Source organism: Mustela nigripes, chromosome 6 (assembly GCF_022355385.1).
Source record: "Mustela nigripes isolate SB6536 chromosome 6, MUSNIG.SB6536, whole genome shotgun sequence".
Taxonomy (NCBI): domain Eukaryota; kingdom Metazoa; phylum Chordata; class Mammalia; order Carnivora; family Mustelidae; genus Mustela; species Mustela nigripes.
In genome coordinates, this window is record NC_081562.1 from 104,602,863 (window position 1) to 104,619,171 (window position 16,309).

The 16,309-nt window shown below is 37.7% G+C and overlaps 1 protein-coding gene across 2 annotated transcripts in view; it reads right to left on the reverse strand.

Annotated features, from left to right (window-relative positions):
• Positions 1–375: 375 nt before the first annotated feature.
• KDM5A (lysine demethylase 5A) overlaps positions 376–16,309 on the reverse strand; it is a 99,215-nt gene continuing 83,281 nt past the window's right edge. For both annotated transcript variants that reach the window (XM_059403850.1, XM_059403849.1), the window contains exons 26-28: positions 14,466–14,686; positions 11,578–11,988; positions 376–4,887 (exon numbers count right to left, since the gene is read on the reverse strand). In XM_059403850.1, coding sequence (XP_059259833.1) covers positions 4,681–4,887; positions 11,578–11,988; positions 14,466–14,686 — 839 coding nt within the window. In that variant the 3' untranslated portion in view covers positions 376–4,680. The remainder of the gene's footprint in view (positions 4,888–11,577; positions 11,989–14,465; positions 14,687–16,309) is intronic.

The window sequence follows — 16,309 nt, forward strand, 5'->3', positions numbered from 1 at the left end:
TTACTGGTTTGCTGCAAGGAACAAACTGCTCAAGAATCACAGGCTGGGAAATGTCCATTGGTCATCGCTGGATTCTTGCTGAAAACAGAGGAGAGCTGAAATCTTCTGGAATCACTTCTTCCACTTCACACTTTCTGAAAACACTGTTCTCAGGAATAGGTTAAACACACCACTGATCAAATTATTTGAGGCCGGTATTTTATTTTATAGAGAGCAATTGCAATATTAGAAACTGCTTTGGCACAGGTTGAAAGCGGCTCTCATATACTTGCCAGTTTTCCCCAGGGATCAATACTCATGACCAAAATTGACCTTTACTTGGTTACCATTTAGAGTTGCCACCAATGTAAATGACAGAGTAGGGGGGAACCTGAGCACACACACAAAACTTCTTTTATTTTTTCAGATGTAATGCAAATAACCGTATCTAATATTCTTTCAGAAAACAAAAGAAATGGAAAACATGCTCAAAAAACAAGAAATCAAGTTATACTTTTCATAAGGCACCACCAAAAACCCTGGTAAATTAGAGTCTGTATTTAAGTGTGTCACTAACAGGTAAATAAATATGTAAGAGAATAATCAGTAGAGGGTCTTGAGGTTTACAAAAGACATTCCTGTTCAGACATCTTGGAGTATTGCAAAAGTAAGAATAAGCAGGCTCCATCTGAACCCAGCATCTCCTTTCCCAGTGCACATTATTCATTGCATAGTGGTGACTGGATATGATCCAGGCCAAGAGAAGACTGCAATTCCAAAACATATTCACATCCCATTTTTTCCTTCTCATGTTTTGAGTATCACTTGGCACATTCATATCCAAAGAAGTAATGATATGATTTAGTTTTTAAAAGGGGGGCGGGGTTCAAAAGGTAAAAGACAAATCAGTTGCCTGCTTTTAAAAATTTAGTTTAACAGACCTACTGCAAAAGCAACTTTCTACACGCATACGAAGCTAGTTCCATATGTAAACCTTTATTGAACCTGGTTTATGTGGGACTTTAACAGCTTAATTCTTTCACAATTTACAATTTTTAAATCCCACTCCAAATTGTCACTTTCTCCTTTAAAAAGCAGATAGTCCCATCGTTTGAAAGAAGGGGTTTCTCAATTTCTCCTTTCATCTTCCCATTTTAAGTACTGGCTGATAGTCTCACAAATGTACTACAGAATTAAAATATTGACAAGCAGGGAGTTTCTTTTATGTGTACTGAAACTGTATCCAGAATCTTAAAATTAAGAAAAGCAAAGAAACTGACAGTTTTTTGGACACCAAAGACAAAAGCAGAGAAGAACAGAAGTGAAGCACAGGTAAAATTATTCTAATCTTACAGGCCTGCTAGCCTTTGCTAAGATTCTGATTACTAAATAAGTACATGGTAGGCATTCACAGAATTAATGCTCATCTTCTCAATTATTCAAAGTATGATATACAGTAATTTGTAATTTTATTGAGGCACAAATTTGAATCATGCAGTGCAAAGGTGGTTTGCAGCAACTCAGGAAGGGAGCCTTAGCATCTAAATCTCAACATGGCTTTGTTGAAGTAACTATCAGTAAGTAAAAAAACATTTGTGGGAAGAAAACGTCCCCTCTTCTGCCAACAAGAAAGCAAACTACTAATGTTACAGTTGTAAACTTGGGGATTTGCATAGCTCCAATGACCTACCCCTTTTGAGAATGTTAAAGACTTACATAGCATTTTTTTCATTTTTCTTTCTCTAACCTTCCCCAACATAGCTATAATGAAGGTAGTAAGAAATACATTTGATAGAATTAACATATAAGTTAAAATACCAATGGTGAAAATTTGCAACTTTGGAGAGAAGGGTAAAGGAACATTTTAAATCAAGTTTTAATATAAAATGTTACAACACTGAAGAATGGAGTAAGTTGAAAGTAAGTAATTTCCTCTAATGGAAAACAATGTTTTATATTATATCAGGACATCAGCATGACTTTAAATAGATGAGTCTTAGTTCATTAAAATTACAGACTTGTGTATGTTCATTTTTCTTCCTCCCTCCCTCTCTATCCCTTTTTAAATTTTTTAAAATTAATTTCTCTCATCTGTTCTTCTCAGCCTTGGTCTAAATCTATGGTCAAGAGTCAGACCAAATCCTCTGACTTTCAAATAAATACAGAAACGCTCACAGTATCAACTAAATGATAGATTTAAGTTTCAAAATACCAGAAGGTAAACAGGGAGCTACTCATGGGGGAAGACTGCCTGGCATCTCTCTCACATCTCCAGCAGGTGAATACCATATTAAGGACATAAATTATTCCCTAAACAGCCACCTATATCCATCCACCATAATCCAGAAGCAGAGCACCTTAGCCATCTTTCTCAGCATCTTCATGCCCCTCCACTGATGGCTGAGTAAAGCTAACAGGTGACTAGGAAGAAAAATTAAATATTTTTAAATGTAGTCTACCCAGGCAGCCATCACTTAAAACTCCAATATTTTTACTCACAAGTATTTGAAGATCTTTACAGAGAGGATGAAAAGGCAAACAATATTATGCTTTCTTTTATAACCAGATGAAATTTTTAACTAAGTAATATCTTCACACAGATTGGCAAAATGAAAACTTATGAAATTGGTTAACAGTTACTTTGCAATATCCACTGAAATCTTAAATCATATACACACGAGATCATGCACAGTGACATTTATGAACCTCTTAATAGGTCAAAATACTAAAAATGTTATATAAGATTAAGGGAAGAATGACTAAAAATTAGGTAGTATGAACCACAGAGAATGCATTTACAGAAACTGGGTTTTACAGGAAAGCTTTTGCTTTTTTGTAGTAAGATGCCTTTTGAGTTAAATCTCATACCCACTCAAACTGTAACTGGACAGTACATTTCACTTCTAGTTACTAGAAGACATTTCTTTAAAAGAGATTGGGGCCAAAAGGGAAAAGCTGTTCTCTAGGCCCACCTTGCTCCTCCCTTTTAAAAAGAAAATGAATTAAGTCAAACCACAGATTTGGGACACAGGATAGTGAAGACCAAACACTTCTTTTAGGGTTTTTCTTTCTTCTTTCTTTTTTTTTTTTTTTTTTTTTTTTTTTTTGTCCTTTAAAAAAAGATGAGTCCCCTTCTAATAAACATTTCCATACAGCTTACCTAACACCTTAACAAGAATAGAGAACACAACAGGAGGAAAGAGAACACAGCACCATAGTTTCAAACATTCACATACAAAAACAAAACAAAATAGCCACCACAGAAATAGTAGGACCAAGTTTCCCAACAGATAGGGACAAGTTCTAACACACAAAGGAAATGTAATCTATTTGAACAAAACAACATGGAAAATCTGGTCAGGTTAGGACGGATAAGGAAGTGCTAACTCCTTGTACTACAAGGAAGGAATGGGATTTCTTTATTGAAAAGCAAAAAAGAGAAAGCAAGCCCCCAAATGGATTTTTGATGCTGAAACTCTGTCATATGCTGCTGGTAACAGTAAATATATATATTTATATATTCATATATGTGTATTAAAAAAGGAAAAATAATCTATTTATAGAACAGTCAGTAGTCAGAGACATTTAGAAAAAAGTAAAAACAAGTCCTTTTTTCTTTTTTTAAAAATGGATTTACTAAAACAACTTTATCACCCAGAGGTGCTACAACCCCACATTCTCTGATGAAGCCATGGTGTTATTCAACAGCATCTGCTGTGGGCCACAATCAGAAATTGCCAGTGTTGGAAATAGCAGACATTGGGGTCAGGGCTGCAAGGCAAAAAGCTGTTATTTGCTGGTCTTGCTCATGGCCATGCCTGAAGCCTGGTGCTATCTGGTACTTGTGAATGAAGGTTTCCCCGAAAAGCATGCATCACTGTGTCTCAGTAAAACCTTCTGACTTGTCTTCTCTTCTTTAGCAGGAGCCTGGATCCATGTACCTGCTCGTCTCTAAAATGCAGACCCAAGACAGCAAGACTTCTCAAAGCCAAAAAAGGGCTCCTTGACTTGAAATGAGAAAAGCTCTTCTTTCCAGAATCCAATCTAGTCAGATTTCTGAACTAGAAGACATACTCCTCTCCTTGGGAAGATAAGGGGATCTGCCTCTCACTTAGGGTTTTCTTCTTGGTATGAACAAGCTTGGATCTAGACTCTGGCTGGCTACTATCCCATGATTAACAGGAGTTAACTCTGGCCCTGTTGCTCCCATCGTTGTATCTGTAGGGCATTATATGCCAGGTAACAGCAGAAGGGGAGTGGTACTCTCACTCCTCTCCAACTGTCCTAAGGAGAGCCAAGTCATCGGCACCTCCAGATGGTGCTGCTGCTAGGTTGTACTCCACTAACTAATACCAACTGGCCATGAGCCACATCCTACACGCCCTGATAGCATCCCAGTATATTAATGCCAACCAGCATTCTAGAGCTCAATCACATGTCTGGCTGTAAAGTAACAAACCAGACTCAGAGGAGACAAATTGAAATATTGGCTGCTGTACCAAAGACACCCTCTGCATAGATGTGTTGAAGAGAATGTAGATCACACAGACCATGCAAAGAGGAAGTCAGCTCAGAGGACTTTCTCTGAAGGCCATTCGTCTTTGGAAGCAACATTCTGAGTGGATCTAAACCACTCTACTTGATGACTAAGGTCTCAACGTGGTCCATTTCTCCCCATGTCCCAGACTAACCCAGCAACTGCTAACTGGTCTCCTTAAGATCCTCCATTGGTAGTTTGTAGCTCATTATGTAGGAAGGAGGTGGTGCTTGACCTGGGCTATCTGGCCCTTGCTTCTTTGCACAGTTTATACAGATGTAATCTTCATTTTCAGCCATTTCTGGAGATACACCCACACAAACTTGATGAAACCACTCATCACAGCCACCATCACATTGTACCCAGTCTACCTGTAGGAGACAAGATTGGGGAATGTTTAGGTCACATAAACATTAAGCCTCAGGGGGAAAAAAAAATATCAACAACAAACAAAAAACAAAGAGCTTTCTTGGCTTAAATGATAGCAAATAATTGGGACGTCCAGAGACAGACAATGACTTCTTATGGGGCTACTTTTTAAAGACAGAAATTGGGAAGTTAATACCCCCAAATTCTATTTTACCATAGTATGTCCACAAAATTGGGCCTCTTAGGTACTCCATTACCTCATAATTACCCGGGGCTCCTTTTGAGGTAAAAACATATTTGAGAAAAACTTGACAAAAAAGGAACTTCTAATAGAGCAGCCAAGTAGTTTTAGCTATTAACAATTTCTAGGCTCTAAGACAATGCAATTATTGATCAAGAAAGGAAGAATACAACAATGTGAAGGCAATCCTGTGTATTAGCTTTATTTCAAAGAGATAAGCCAAAGTACTAAGAGCATTAAATACCTTTTTAGAAAAGCAGTCACATAGGCCACTTTTAAAACTAATATTTTTTATTCTTCTCTTCTTCCGTTACAAATACAACTCCCTATAAAAAGTTAGCAAATATCAGAGGTCAAATCTTACAAATTATCCAATTAAAACAGTCAAAGTCACAGGTCAATAGATTACTCTGGGGTTTCAAATTAGAGTCTGTATAACTGATAGGTCAGTAGTGGACACTAAGCAAACTTTGACCCTCCAGAGAATATTGTGAGGCTAGACAACGACTGTAGTTTGGTGACTTTAAGCCTTGGGCCTAGAGATAACAAGAAAGTGATCTGGGGCTTTTGTATTTGGAGGGTGATTGTTGGTAGTTTTTATAGCTGATGTCACAGCAGATGAGAACATTTAAGATTAAAAGAGCTACTCCTCAGTATGAAGTGGATCATCTCACTGGCAACTTACAAAGCCACTTACAACACTGGGCTCTGCCAGTTTTCAGAACAAAGAGGCATGAAAGGGTATAATAGGTACCTCAGTGCAGCTTATGAGAAAGAAGAGGAGGTTTTGGCTAGGTAAATAAGTGTCAGGGAAAGGGAGTAGTTTCCAAAATTAGGTAAGAATTATCAAAATGATGATATTCACATTAGTGGTTTTATGACTATGATTTAGCATGGGAAAAATCATTGGTCAAAATAATCTTTCTGCTTCTACTGTTCTTATTCTAGAGTTCCAGATCTTAAGAGATGGTGTTGTGCCAAATGAAGACTACTGAATTCAGTCTCAAGTTTTGAGTTCTGATATGTATGGGTTGAGGCTAATAATTTAATCTCATTAAGGCTCAATTTCTTCATCTGCAAAATGGAGATAACATCTTGTTTACAGGATTACTTAGAGGAAGAAATGAAATAGTATATGGCAAAACAGCTAGTTCACTGCCTAGGACACTGGAGGCATTTTTTAAGATCACGATTTCATGGCTCATTACCTTATCTTACACAAAAAGCATTTTGCACCTTGGATAACTGCCTACAGCACTGTTTCTCAAAATGTGTAGAGCACTTGCATAGAATTACCTATTGTGTTTATTAGAAGTGTGGCTGAGACCCATCCCAAACCTACAGCCTCAGAATATCTTAGGGGTACAAGCCTTAAGACTTGGCACTCTGTGATACTGTTTGCTAGTAAATTCACAGCCATTTAACAACTTGTCCTAAAACAAATCCTTTTTTTGTTCTGAAGTTGTTTATGTAATATTTAGCTTCTGAAGTCTGTGTAGTAAAGAAAATTGATCAAAATGTTCCTATTGCAGCAAACTAGTACGTGAAAGACAGAAAGGGGAGATAAACGACTTCTGGGCAACAAACTAAAACTACAGGTAGTACAGCTATGAAGATTTACAAAATGCCAATCTGATGGTAAGTGCTTTGGCTCTTTGAGCTGGTAAAGAGAACTGGGAAGATGATCTGTTTCTCTGAGCTGCCCAAATTTCAGGTATTGCCCTCTTTATGATGCCACCCTGAACCAAGAGACAACTCTACTCCTACCTCCAACCCTCTTACTCCAGTCCAGTCCTCAGTCATGCTAATCCACAGAATAAGAAATTTCCTAATTTATCAGTTATCTGCTGCCAAGAAAAGCAGTTCCATGTTTCTTAAAATCTAATTCTTCACCACACTCACTGGGTTCCAGGTTTCCTCAAATTAAATCTGCCAACCTCTCGCAAGTAAGGAAGACATGTTCTCTTTTGTGATTTTGGCTAGAGATCCATTCCTAAGCCTAGCTCTCCCACCATTCCAAAAAAGTATAAACTTTTCTTGAGATATTCACCAGTACACAGATTCTACCCCAGCCTATGGATTACGTAACAGTTCACTTCAATAATCGAGCAGGGGGAAAAAAACCCAGTTCTTCCCTTACAAGTATCTTATTATTATTATTATTTTTTTTTTTTTTAAGATTTTATTTATTTATCAGAGAGATAGAGGGAGCGAGCACAGGCAGACAGAATGGCAGGCAGAGGCAGAGGGAGAAGCAGGCTCCCTGCTGAGCAAGGAGCCCTATGTGGGACTCGATCCCAGGATGCTGGGATCATGACCTGAGCCGAAGGCAGCTGCTTAACCAACTGAGCCACCCAGGCGTCCCATATTATTATTTTTTTTTAAAGATTTTATTTATTAATTTGACAGAGAGAAATCACAAGTAGATGGAGAGGCAGCCAGAGAGAGAGAGAGAGAGAGAGGGAAGCAGGCTCTCTGCCGAGCAGAGAGCCCGATGCAGGACTCGATCCCAGGACCCTGAGATCATGACCTGAGCCAAAGGCAGCGGCTTAACCCACTGAGCCACCCAGGCGCCCCTTATTATTATTTTTAATCACATTCACATACTAACAACCAAATCCAGTGCTATTTTTGTTTGAAAAGGCCCACTGGATCATAAAGCAAACTGAAGTCTGGAATGTCAGTGGAATCCACTAATGATTTCTGACACAGGGGCAACAGAGTATATAGTGCCTGAAGACACAAGAACACAGAATGTGGCTGACTGCATATTAAGTTCTAACAGTCACTTCCCCTTTCATTATTTTCAAAAGAGCTACTTATCAAATCACAAAAATAATAATTAAAAAACTTCAAAGCTATAAGTTGTTCAAATCTCAAAGGACAAGAGATTTAGAAGTATAGTACAAACAGATAGCAGCTCGATTTGGGGAAATTTTAAAAAAGAAATATGGTAAATACAAGAAATAATGTTAATTTGGCATGTTTTGCTATATGGTTTGGAATTTACCCTTAAAAATATCTTGTTCACTTTGCAGAGCATACTACTGCACTGGGGAAAAAAGCAAGCCTGGAGAGGTAGTGATATTCTTAGCTTAGTTCCCCTTACTGAGCTTTTATTATTTTGGCATTCAACTCTACTTCACCCAAGATTCCTTGCGAAAACCAGATACAAAAAACTAAAACAATTTATTCAAAGTACAATATAACAATGTTCAGAATCCTTGTGTTTATTTTTTTGGTGCTCTCAACATTAAGGGACCAAGCTTCCTAGCCAGCCCAAGATTGATATTTCCCAAGACACAGGAATTTCACTGCTAAAATTAAGAAAATCCAGGCAAATTGGAACAATTGGTTAGCCTATTTCCATGTCACCATAATTTGTGTGTGTGTGTGTGTGTGTGTGTGTATTGCACACACACTCAGGGTAATCCAACCTTTGATTATCTGTGCTTTTAAAAAGAGATATGAACTAGTAACACAAACACTATAGCTGAGGCATCACCATGAAAATCTTTTAAAATGAAAATGACTAACAAATAATAAATGTGAGAGACACAGGCTTATAAACTTAATCTCTATTTACCATCCCAAACTTCTTACGGAAGTGGTAATGGATATGGAAAAGGCCCACAGGAAGAGTTTGGTTTAAAAAAAAAAAAAAAGGAAAAAAGTCTAAGATGATTAAGTATTTACTCTATACAGAAAAAAAGTTACCTAAATATTAGCTTGAAAGAGTTTGCTCCTTCAAGTTAACTTGTTTTACTCTTGGTAACAGTTAAGAATGAATGAAAGGGGCAGACCTCAGGGAAAAAAAGATTCTGAACCTTAAAACTAATTTTTTGAAAATACTCATTTTTTTAAAATTAATTTCACCTTGAGGTTAATTTGACAATGATGGAAGAGACAGTTTTTTCTAAAGCCCTTTACAGTATTATTCTGAAAATGTTTTTCTTTTCTCTTTCTAAAACATCCTGAAATTGAGCCTACATATATATATTCAGGTAGCCCTTCAAAGTCTTCTCAGTCTGCACGTTTTTGGGGAAAAGGAATATTATTACTGGTTAGAAAAATGGTAAATGTACATTTACCTAAATATGAATAAACTCAAGAAGTTATTTTTGCTGCATGACATTTAAGGAGCATAGACTTCTCTCAAAACATTCTTTTCTTATCATTTAGTTCTGAAGATATGTGTCATGCATGTTTTCTTAGAGAAATACTATACTTCACATTGAGAAAGTTGTAAGATTCTTTTACAAAGCAGTTAAAGAAATACACCTTTTATTTAGTAAAACTAGTGCTGAGAACAAACCTAGAGAACCATAAATACTGCAAAAACAGCAACAATAGGCAAAATGTTTACAATCTGAAATAATTTGTTTAAAATTAAACACATTACAGAAATACAACATTTACTAAGTTTCTTTTATGTAGGATGATGACAGGTTCAGATATACCTTCCTCACTTTTGCATGTGCTTGAACAGTTTGAAACAGACATTTTATCTGCATGTTCAGCTAAGTCTCCTTTTGTTCTATTAAGAAAACTTTGTAGGTTTTAAAAGATACCTTTAATGTTAGGAGCAAATATAACCATCACATTTTAACACTGCATTTTGTTAGCAAGTACTTTCATAGAGATTATCTCCTCTTATTCTCATAACCCTGAGAATATGCAGGGCATGTGTTAACAATTTCATAGCAGACGAGAAAAAAAACTTCCTGTAGTGTTTATATGCTACAGGAAGATAACAGATGACCTGAGCGATATTTAAAATGCTGAGCAGAGGAGAGGGAAAAGATTACTAAGTGAAAAGGTGAAAAAAGAGAGAGCAAAAGGTTCATGATGGATATAAACATTGTAGGAAGGATGACAGGAAAACTTGAAAAAGAAACACCACTTCTTGCTGCCAGTCTGATACTACCACAAAATCAGTTAGAAAAGAAACAAAGGGAGAAGGTTCTGCCAACACTAAGCTGCCAATACTTCAGTACCCAAAGAGAAACAGCCTTTCATCAGCCTCTTTACTGAACAAATTCAGATGAGAATAAATTTAAAATGAAAGAAAAATACAAACACACATATAATGTAGCTACTAAAATACTTTAAAAATGTTTATAAAATAGAAACATATTTATGAAATCAATAAAGATACAAAAGTGAGAGACAGTATGACATGATATAAAATAAACTATATGGAAAAAGGACTAGAAGAAAACACACTAAAGTATGTATAGGTATTGTCCCTGGAAGGTTAGACTATGGGGATATGTTTCTTACCAACATATATTCATTTTCCAAAAATAAGTGGAAAACAGTAAGTATAATTTAAGTCTTAAGTGTCATTTAGTTTTGGAATGTTTTTGTACTTACATCTTAATTATCGGTAGGATGGGGATGAAGAAAACCTGGTCTCAGGAGGGAAACCTCGGTTCTACTTTTGGCTTTGTACTACTTAGCACTGTGACTTTGGTCACATCATTTATCTTCACTGAGTCCTGGTTTCATCATTTGTAAAATGAAGACCCTGAACAAGGTGACCTCTTCAAGCTCTAACACGTATTTGAGGAGGGAAATAAGGGAGTACTGATGCAGTTATATTTATTCTGTTCATATATTCAAATTCAGGAGGTAATAAAATTTTAAATATCAAGTGGTATAATGAGCAAAATAAAATTAGAACTATGAATTACTAATCTGGATGGGAACCATAACAGATGTCTCCAGTCATTCAATGAACTGGGATTTTTCATAAAATCTATCCATCTTTCTCAAAAATTCTTAACATCAGTATTACCTAAAAGAACAGCCATCATGTAGTAACTATACTTAAAATTTAGGGCCAAAACTTTTAAAATAGTATCTTCAAAGGTCTTAATTATTTTTTGCAAGGTGTCTGGAAAAAATCTCATTCCATTTTAGAAGAATGCAGATAGGCCTGAGTGTGTGTAAGACACAGACCAAAAGTGAAGCTTTAACCCCTTAGTTTTAGGTCTTTAGAACAAAAATTTTAACACAATTTGCCAGAGCTCTTAAAACACTGGCTCAGAATGTTTTGAGGCCACCGTGACTAACTGACTGACAAGGTATTTAGTTCTCTGAGTCACCCTACAGGGAAGGCAAAAGGACTCAAGGACTACACTGAACCCCGCTATGCCAACCACACATGAAATGCACGGCTACCCAGGGTTATCACATAGCTTCTCTCTGCTCTGGTCTTCTTATGTTCACCAGGTACATGATTTTTAAAGCACAACATTTCTTCCATTAAGCACACTGACCTAAGAGCCTCATAATGAAAAACAGTTTATAGAAACTGTAGAAAACATATTCTGCTGGAAGCCCAAATCCTGGAATCAAAACCAGATTCTCATGACATCAGGCTTTTGTCTCCCGACTACTGCTCCTTGGCCTCTCCCCCAGGGGGGTGGATACAGTTAGAGCTCACCTTGTCCTTGCAGGGCCGCTGGCAGTTCTGCGCGGCACACACGGCATTTTCGTCATCAGACTCCTCTGCTCCAGACCAGTCGTACTTTGAGGGGATGTCCAGCACCTTTTTCTCTCTCTTCTTCTCAGTAGTCTCTTTCACAAGGTCAACTTTGGCTGCAGCAGCCTTCTCCTTCTTTTTCTTTCTCTCTTCTTCCTTTGCCAATTTCTTGGCCAGTTTATTCAGCTCCTTTGATTTTTCTGCACTTAGTTTTAATTTCTTCTTTTTAGGTTTATCCATTTTCTTTAACTCCTTGGACTTCTGTTTTCCTTCTCCAAAAAGTTGTTCTACTTTTTCTAACTTCCGTTTCCGTTTCTTCTCTGAAGAGTCTTTTCCTTTTATTTTTAATGGTTTCTCTTCCATGCTGTCATCCTTCAACAATATCAAATTAGAAAGAATTTTAAAGCAAGACATTTAAAAAAGCTTTATTCTCTTGTAGGAGGTACCTTGAATAGACAACTTCACAGAGACAGAAAGACAAGAGAGGTTACCAAGGGCTGAAGGAAGGAGAAATGGGACTTACTGCTTAATGGGTGTGGGGGTTCTGTTTGGGATAATTCAAAAGTTCTGGAAATGGACAATGGCAATAGTGTAACACCGTAAATGCCATTAGTGACAAGTGAACCATATACTTAAAATGGATTAAAATGGTAGATTTTATGTTGGGTACATTAGAACACAATAAATGTTATAAAGAGGGGCGCCTGGGTGGCTCAGCGGGCTAAAGCCGCTGCCTTCGGCTCAGGTCATGATCTCAGGGTCCTGGGATAGAGCCCCGCATCGGGCTTTCTGCTCAGCAGGGAGCCTGCTTCCCTCTCTCTCTCTCTCTGCCTACTTGTGATCTCTCTCTCTGTCAAATAAATAAATAAAATCTTTTAAAAAAATGTTATAAAGATATTTTAAATACATTTTAAGAAAACAAATGTAATAGGGGTGCCTGGGTGGCTCAGTGGGTTAAGCCACTGCCTTCGGCTCAGGTCATGATCTCAGGGTCCTGGGATCAAGTCCCGCATTGGGCTCTCTGCTCGGCAGGGAGCCTGTTTCCCTCTCTCTCTGCCTGCCTCTCTGCCTACTTGTGTGATCTCTCTCTCTCTGTCAAAGAAATAAATGAAATCTTAAAAAAAAAAAAATGTAATATTCAATAAAAACAGAAAATAAAGAAAAGCCTGTAGAAAACATGTGACTTTAGCTTAATAGGGAAAAAAGATCATTGTTAGCCTATATCAGTATATGTGTAGCACCTCTAATTGAGATTAAACATATATATAAAGCTAAAAGTATTAAATGTAATAATTTCTTGGTCTTCACTTAGCACTACGACAGTTCTTTATTAACTCATAATTCCCAATGGCTAAGAAGTTATTAAAATTGTTGGCAAGACAAAAAACTGTATCCATGATCTCACTACATATAGTGACTCTGGCAAGGGCTAGAGATGTTGATGTGACAAAGCAAAAAAAACCCTTATTTTTCAATTTTCTAATATTGTTCCAATTTCTACTATCTGCCGATGTAATATACATTAAAATTTTAAAAATTTTTTAAGGATTCTATATTTATTTGAGGAGGGGAGAGAGAGAGGGAGTGCATGAGAATGGGGGAGGGGCAGAGGGAAAGAACCCCACACAGACTCCCTGCTGAGCACAGAGCCCAGTGCAGTGCTGGATCCCACAACCCTGCGATCACAACCTGAGCTGAAAACAAGAGTCAGGATGCTTAACTGACTGAGCCACCCAGGTGCCCCAGCATTAAAAATTTTTAATAGTGAAAGTGTGTCTAGCACACTTTCAGAAGAGGAGGAGGTAGAAAAATAAATAGTGAAACATGTACGTTTGTAATTAAATACCACCTGAGAATTCATTTTGTGACATATTTGAGACTGAAAAATCTTTGATGAGAACCTAAGAAACTGCAGAATGCAGAACACTGCATTATAAATGTCTTAAGTCTACCACATCTCAAACTACGTACTTACCTTCTCAATAGTCTGTTTGCTTATGTGTAAAATAAAGAGGATCAGATGAGATAATGGATGTGAAGAAAACCCTTTGTATTTTGGAAAACAGTATCTAAATCAGGCTACCTTTAATCTGAATTCCAAACCAAAAGCTAACTATCATCTGCCAAGTTTATCTGTATCAACTGTTGGTGACACCGTATCATTCCACTGCATCAAAGTAAGTAATGGAAAAGAATAATGAAAAGAATACTCGAAGTGAAATGCCCAGTTGGAATCCAGGTCTGTTTTTAATAAATGTGTGGCCTAGGCAAGTTTCCACATCTCTGACCCTTTATTAATATGTAGAAATAGGTCTATCCTTTTCTCTCATCCATTCAGGATTATTTATACTGAGGATAGAATGAGATCATGGATATAAAAACACTATATAAACTGCAAACTGCTCTTTAAGTATTAATATATGAATGCAGACTTTCTTTCCCACCCAATCTGCTGTTTAACCCTCCCCTCTTGTTCCCTTGTGCCTCCCCTATTTAGCCCTCCCCTTGCCTTTTTTTTTCCACCTGAATTTTCTTCCACCTTCTTTTTTGGGCCTTTCAACAGTGGGAGTATGGGCTAAGGATGTTGTTCCTTCCTTAGGAGAAAAACTAAGAGTTTTCAGTATCCTCCATTCTTTTTAGTGGAAATGGCGTTTGGTTCCCCCCCAAAATATTACATAAAATCGCAATTAGACCATAAAGCAGAATTACATTTGGCTTAATAGGAAAGGAGGACAGCCATAGTACTACCCACTCAGCCATCCCCATTCTGGCATATGTGGCACCTCCAAAGAACCAAGGCATTCTAAAAAACTTTAAAACCACTGTTTAAGTAAGCTTTAACTCCTTGCCTCCATGATATGCAGGAATCTGTCTTCAGAGGGTGGGTGTGTGGCCTGCAAAATCCGCCAAATGTGTTGAGTCTCATCCAGAGATACTTCTAGGAGATCTCCAACCATCATAAGTTCTTCCAGCTGGGCTTTAGCTCCAGGTGACAACTCTAATACTGGAGGTTCCAAACTTCGGGGCACCAAAGGGCTCTTCCGAGGTTGTTTCCTTGGGGTGCTAGAACCTTTCCAATAAGACAAAATAAGACAAAACAAAAAATGAAAACCATGGAAAAAATATGTCATGTTTCGAAAGTAAGTATTTAAGAGAATGGTCCCTCCTCCTCCAGTACTTACTCTAGATATCTGAATTCACTGTATCCATATGAAAGTGAAAATGAAATCTTCAAAAAAAATACAAAACAGAAAGATCCAGAATTCTAATGCCCACTCTAAAAAATTAGTTGAGAGTAAAAAATTGGGGGGCACCTGGTGGCTCAGTGGCTTGAAGCCTCTGCCTTCGACTCGGGTCATGGTCCCAGGGTCCTGGGATAGAGCCCCGAATCAGGCTCTCTGCTCAGCAGGGGGCCTGCTTCCCCCCTCTCTCTTTGCCTGCCTTTCTGCCTACCTGTGATCTCTGTCCGTCAAATAAATAAATAAAAATATTTTTTAAAAAAATTGGTTCCTTATTGATTCTTTAGTCTGTGACTGACAGTGGAAGGAGAATGGGAAAGAATCTCTTATTTTTTCTCCACTTTAGAGGGGACCAAAAGATTAAGCACATGAGGTGCCCTATAAAAATAAGCTGCTATCCTCCTGATAAACCAACAGTAATATGCCACTCCGTAAGATCCTAAATTTTACTATGAAAAGAGAAACACCCTTTACTTCTCAGACATGTGACCTAAAGCAGTGTGATATATTTTCAATGGGGAAAAGCAAAGTAGACATATGAGGGCAATTATCTACCAAGGAAGAGGAAATCCCTAACACTTCACACTTTCCAAAACAAGAATGAATATTTTCAAAAAGCGACAAGCTCCTCGACAAGTGGTAATGAACAAATAGAGGCCTATCAGAGATTTTATATAAACAGAGATGGCACTAGAAGGCCTCTAAGGTTCTTACTAGGATTCAATAATTCCATGTAACTTTTTTTAGGTTACCACCTAGTAACATAAAGTACATACAAAGACTTAGCTTTTCTTTTTTTTTTTTTTTTTTTTTTTAAGATTTTATTTATTTGACAGACAGAGATCACAAGTAGGGGGAGAGGCAGGCAAAGAGAGAGAGGGGGAAACAGGCTCCCCACTGAGCAGAGAGCCCAAAGGTGGCTGGATCCCAGGACCCTGGGGTCATGACTTGAGCTGAAGGCAGAGGCTTAACCCACTGAGCCGTCCAGCACCCGGAGACTTAGCTTTTCTTAATCAAAATCGCATTTTCAGGTTTTACAAGCATTTCATGGCCAGGATGTACATTTAAGAGGGATTCATAGTCTGGAGCGCCTGGGTGGCACAGCTGCTTAAGCATCCAACTCTTGATTTTGGTTCAGGTCATGATCTCAGGATTGCTGAGATCACGCCCAAAGTCAGGCTCTGCCCTGATCCAGCCACCATTGGGCTCTCTGCTCAGTGGGGAGCCTGTTTCCCCCTCTCTCTCTTTGCCTGCCTCTCCCCCTACTTGCGATCTCTGTCAAATAAATAAAATCTTTAAAAAAAAAAAAAAAAAAGAAAAGCCAAGTCTTTGTGTGTACTTTATGTATGAGGTCTGCTTGAAATTCTCTCTCCCTCTTCCTCTGGCCCCTCCTGCTCCCTCTTTCTAAAATAAATAACATTAAAAAAAAAATTTAAAAAGAGGGATTCATAGCC